The 4,069-nt window shown below is 38.3% G+C and overlaps 1 protein-coding gene across 3 annotated transcripts in view; it reads right to left on the bottom strand.

Moving 5' to 3' along the window:
• LOC117103516 (testis-expressed protein 9-like) overlaps positions 1-3,546 on the bottom strand; it is an 11,757-nt gene extending 8,211 nt beyond the window's left edge. For 2 of the 3 annotated variants that reach the window (XM_033244083.1, XM_033244085.1), the window contains exons 1-4: positions 3,402-3,546; positions 1,670-1,785; positions 1,086-1,149; positions 562-666 (exon numbers count right to left, since the gene is read on the bottom strand). In XM_033244083.1, the coding sequence (XP_033099974.1) occupies positions 562-666; positions 1,086-1,149; positions 1,670-1,785; positions 3,402-3,431 (315 nt within the window). In that variant the 5' untranslated portion in view covers positions 3,432-3,546. The remainder of the gene's footprint in view (positions 1-561; positions 667-1,085; positions 1,150-1,669; positions 1,786-3,401) is intronic. The other variant, XM_033244084.1, reaches the window with a different exon arrangement.
• Positions 3,547-4,069: the final 523 nt, after the last annotated feature.

The raw sequence follows: 4,069 nt of genomic DNA, 5'->3' as shown, positions 1-4,069 counted from the left end.
ATTAATTTTTTCTGCGAAGTGAGTCTCATGAACGACAATTCCTGTCTCTTATACACATCTAGATGTGTATAAGAGACAGGTATATAAGACCCCACACTGAATATTGTGTACAAGCTTGGAGTCCTTATCAACTTAAAGATATTTAAATTTTGGAAAAAAGTCCAGCGTAGAGCGACGAAACTGGTACCGTGCATTTAAGTCCACGTCATATGAACAACGTTTGAAAGATCTTGATCTATATCCTCTTGAATTGAGACGGATTAGAGGTGGTCTCATTGAACTTTTTAAAATTATGACTGGTCGCGATAACATCTGTCTCTTATACACATCTAGATGTGTATAAGAGACAGATGTTATGGTCCATGAATTGAGCATCACCTTAACCCACTTGCAAAAAAAGTGATGAGGGTGTGAGTGGTTTTTGTAATACTTTCACTGTACTCCAATTTTATAGTTGTCGGCATTGGAAACATATAGTGAAGTCAATTGCGCTGCATTTAATAGTACTGCAACTAAACAGTACGTTTGTTCAAACAACTTTGATTGGCATCTTGTACTTACCTGTGATATGTCGTCAGCAATAAGCGGTGGCTCCAATGCTCCTCCATCTTGCTTCTCAAAGTCCAACCTTCCAAGTGACCTACTTAGCATTTCCTCTTGTTCTTTCTGTCAAACAACAATAATATCTATATTTAATACTTATATTTTGTTACCAAATGACTCTGAGCAGACATTATAAGGGTAAAAGAGAATAACCCATAACTCACAGCGTCATTGTACTCAATTGCATGGGAATGGTCCGTGACTACCTAGCCACCGTAAAGAGGTGCTTATAGTGCACATCATTCCACGACAGGGGCTGAAGTGAACCATAGCATTGGCGTAACACTCTAAAATGCAATGAGTACATTAAAGGGCAAACAAGCCAGATGTGTACACTGGACCTCCACTTTAAGTCCTTATCCGAGAAGACTTGGTTCTACCAACCAACCAAAACCAATCCAAATCAATTATACTACGGACACACATATTGAATGGTCATACAAATTTAATGAGATTGAATTAAAATGTCATGATGAACGTACCAACACCTGCTCTGCCTCCTTCATCAACCCTGCTGTTTTGGCCTCAAGTTCTGCATTCATGCGCCTTTAGGAACATTTCAAGAGAATAGAAAAGGTAATAAATACAATGTATACAACGTTTAAATGTATAAATAACACAATGAAGATACAAAAGCATATCTTTATAAACGTTTATTTACAATGATGTAGGGTCTATGATAGACCTACCGAACTATGAGAATACGTGAGATTGGTAACAATAGGAACAATGAAAAGTGCTACGCCAATATTTTGTTAATAAGCACTGCTCTTGAATAAGCGCTGCTCTCGAATAAGCGCTGCACTGAAACCTCCAAAAATGTTATGCACCGCAGCGTTTATTCAAGCATTTATGGTAAGTCACATAAAAAATTACATGATGATGGGATTAGAAAAATAATGGTGATCAGAATCATCAAAATAATGTAATTTTGAAGAGCTAAGGAAACAAATTAAATTTCCTGTAATGATGATGACTATTATTTTGAGATCACCTTAAATTTTGTGTTTTTACATTAATAAAGAAAAAATTATTAAAATTAATGCAAAAATAGATGATGCTTTACTTGTACTGTTCCTCTCGTAGTAGTAGATCATTTGAAGTAGTGGCAGCGCTGGATGATGGTCTGGAGAGACGTCCTTCATTATTTGACCCAGGTCCTCCTGATGGTGGTCTTCGACCCTAAATTACGCAAATCAGAAATGATGTTGGTCAACAATGGTAATTTATTACCTGGATAAACTGACTCATTTTTAGGAACCTTTTTTCATCAATTCACCCGGTTACTCTTTTTGGTAGTCATAGGATTAGAAGCCTCTATAGGCCTACCCTAGACTTTCCACAAGTCCCTTATTATTATTATTTTTGTCATTCTGGACAGCACCACCACAAGCAAGTTAATTTTGAGACAGAATAATCTGAAAAAAAAAAGAAAAAAGAAAAAAAAAAGAAATCGAGTATAGGACTCCAAATAACTTAGGTATAAAGAGTAACCTAAAATTAGGGCCTGGAACCCAGGCTAGGCCTACAGTAGCACACCCCCCACCCCCATAGATAGGCCTAGCCTAGCCTAGGCTTATTGTTATGAAATTCTTGCACCTGCTGAGTGAGTAATCATTATTGCCAACTCCTGACATTTGGCCTATGCCTAGCAGCATTAAAGAAGAAGTAAGGATACTCCAGTTAAATTCTAATTTTTACTCCGGTTTAATTATAATAAATGTAAATGTATGTATATGGGGTATGGAAACCCGTTTATAAATTATTAGGATGTGAAGACATTAGTGACACTGATACTGAGAAAGACCTTGCAGTTTGGATTACTGCAAATTGTAAATCATCAACACAATGTTGCAAAGCAGCAGCCAAAGCTATGTTTAATCTCGGAATAATCAAGAGAACGTTTAAATATTTTAACAAATCAAGTTTTGCAATTTTGTATAAGGCATACTGTATATAAGACCCCACACTGAATATTGTGTACAAGCTTGGAGTCCTTATCAACTTAAAGATATTTAAATTTTGGAAAAAAGTCCAGCGTAGAGCGACGAAACTGGTACCGTGCATTTAAGTCCACGTCATATGAACAACGTTTGAAAGAACTTGATCTATATCCTCTTGAATTGAGACGGATTAGAGGTGGTCTCATTGAACTTTTTAAAATTATGACTGGTCGCGATAACATAGACTAGGCCTATAGAAATCTTTTTGTATTGGCGTAGGAAGATAGAACGCGTCGGCATAAATTCAAAATTTATAAAAAACGCCTTCACAAGAACTTAAACATTAGGAAGCATTTCTACTCCCAACGAATCATAGACACTTGGAATAAATTACCAGTAGATATAGTGGAAGCCACATCAGTTCCGTCTTTAGAAAAAAAAATTGATGTCTTTTGGACTGGGCCTACGCTAGGAAATCGTCCTCCAACCAAATTGGTTTTATAGGCATTGGCAACAATGGGGTATAAAAAGGCTTTGCCTATTAAAACCCATTAACCTGTAAGTGTAAGTATGCCAAGGCCTAGGGCTTTCTGACCTAGTAAAAAGGCCATAGCCTATGCCTACATCTTGCAGTCCTAGTCTAGGCCTATTTCTACTAGCCTATAGAGGCCCGAACGAGCCGAGGACAAGCATTATTAGGCCAGGCAAGGCCCTAGCCTAGTTGTGAGCCTAAACTAAGCCTAAGTACCCTATGCTACTACTAGCCATTATATCCAGCCGCTAAAAAATATACTTTTATCACGTTAACAAAATTTATCAATAGTTCTACTATTTTATTTAAAAAAAAGTACTTACCTTGTTGCCTCCTCTTCCACGCTCTGCCATCTTTCGCTTTTGTTTGGATAGCAACTCAGAATTTTTAATAAACGTAGTTATGGAACGCCGTCGGTGCCTTCAGAATATGCATTGATTTTGATTTTGCCAGGCAACTGTGTTCTTTGAACTTTTTCATCTGTTGTTTGGTGAGAAAGTGTTCTAGCCAAAGAGATATTATACCGTTATTATACTCGCGCGAATAAGCGCCCCGTTTGAATAACCGCCCCTCCTAACGTGAATTTGAATAAGCGCCCCCTAATAATTTCATAAAATTTTCTTTTTAGCAAGTCAATAATCCAATCAATCCTGGGACTGTGGTTGTTGTCATGATTTGAGGAGTCAGATTTCCCCGACAAAAGCAATGTGGGCGTGGTCGAGCTTCGATTTAAAGGTTTCGAAACAATTTAGGGGTTTCAAAGGCTTATTTAATCGATTTAAGAGTCTACTAATATGTAGAAAATACATAGGCCTATAATTTTTTTTCTCTCCGACGGATTGTGCTTTTTCTCCCCGACGGGGAGGGGGGTCAGCCCCCGGCCCCCGCTGGCGCCACCCCTGGCCACGTTCCCTCACTAGTACACTAGGCCTATAAAAGGGGCCCGGAGAGAGGCCCAACAGGGGCGCCACTGCTACTTCGTGCACTTCGA

This window comes from Anneissia japonica, unplaced genomic scaffold, assembly GCF_011630105.1.
Source record: "Anneissia japonica isolate Jap-2015-1 unplaced genomic scaffold, ASM1163010v1 scaffold288005_len623695_cov211, whole genome shotgun sequence".
Taxonomy (NCBI): Eukaryota; Metazoa; Echinodermata; class Crinoidea; order Comatulida; family Comatulidae; genus Anneissia; species Anneissia japonica.
Note: the sequence above shows the minus strand (reverse complement) of the source record. Positions and strands in the feature narration are given on the sequence as shown.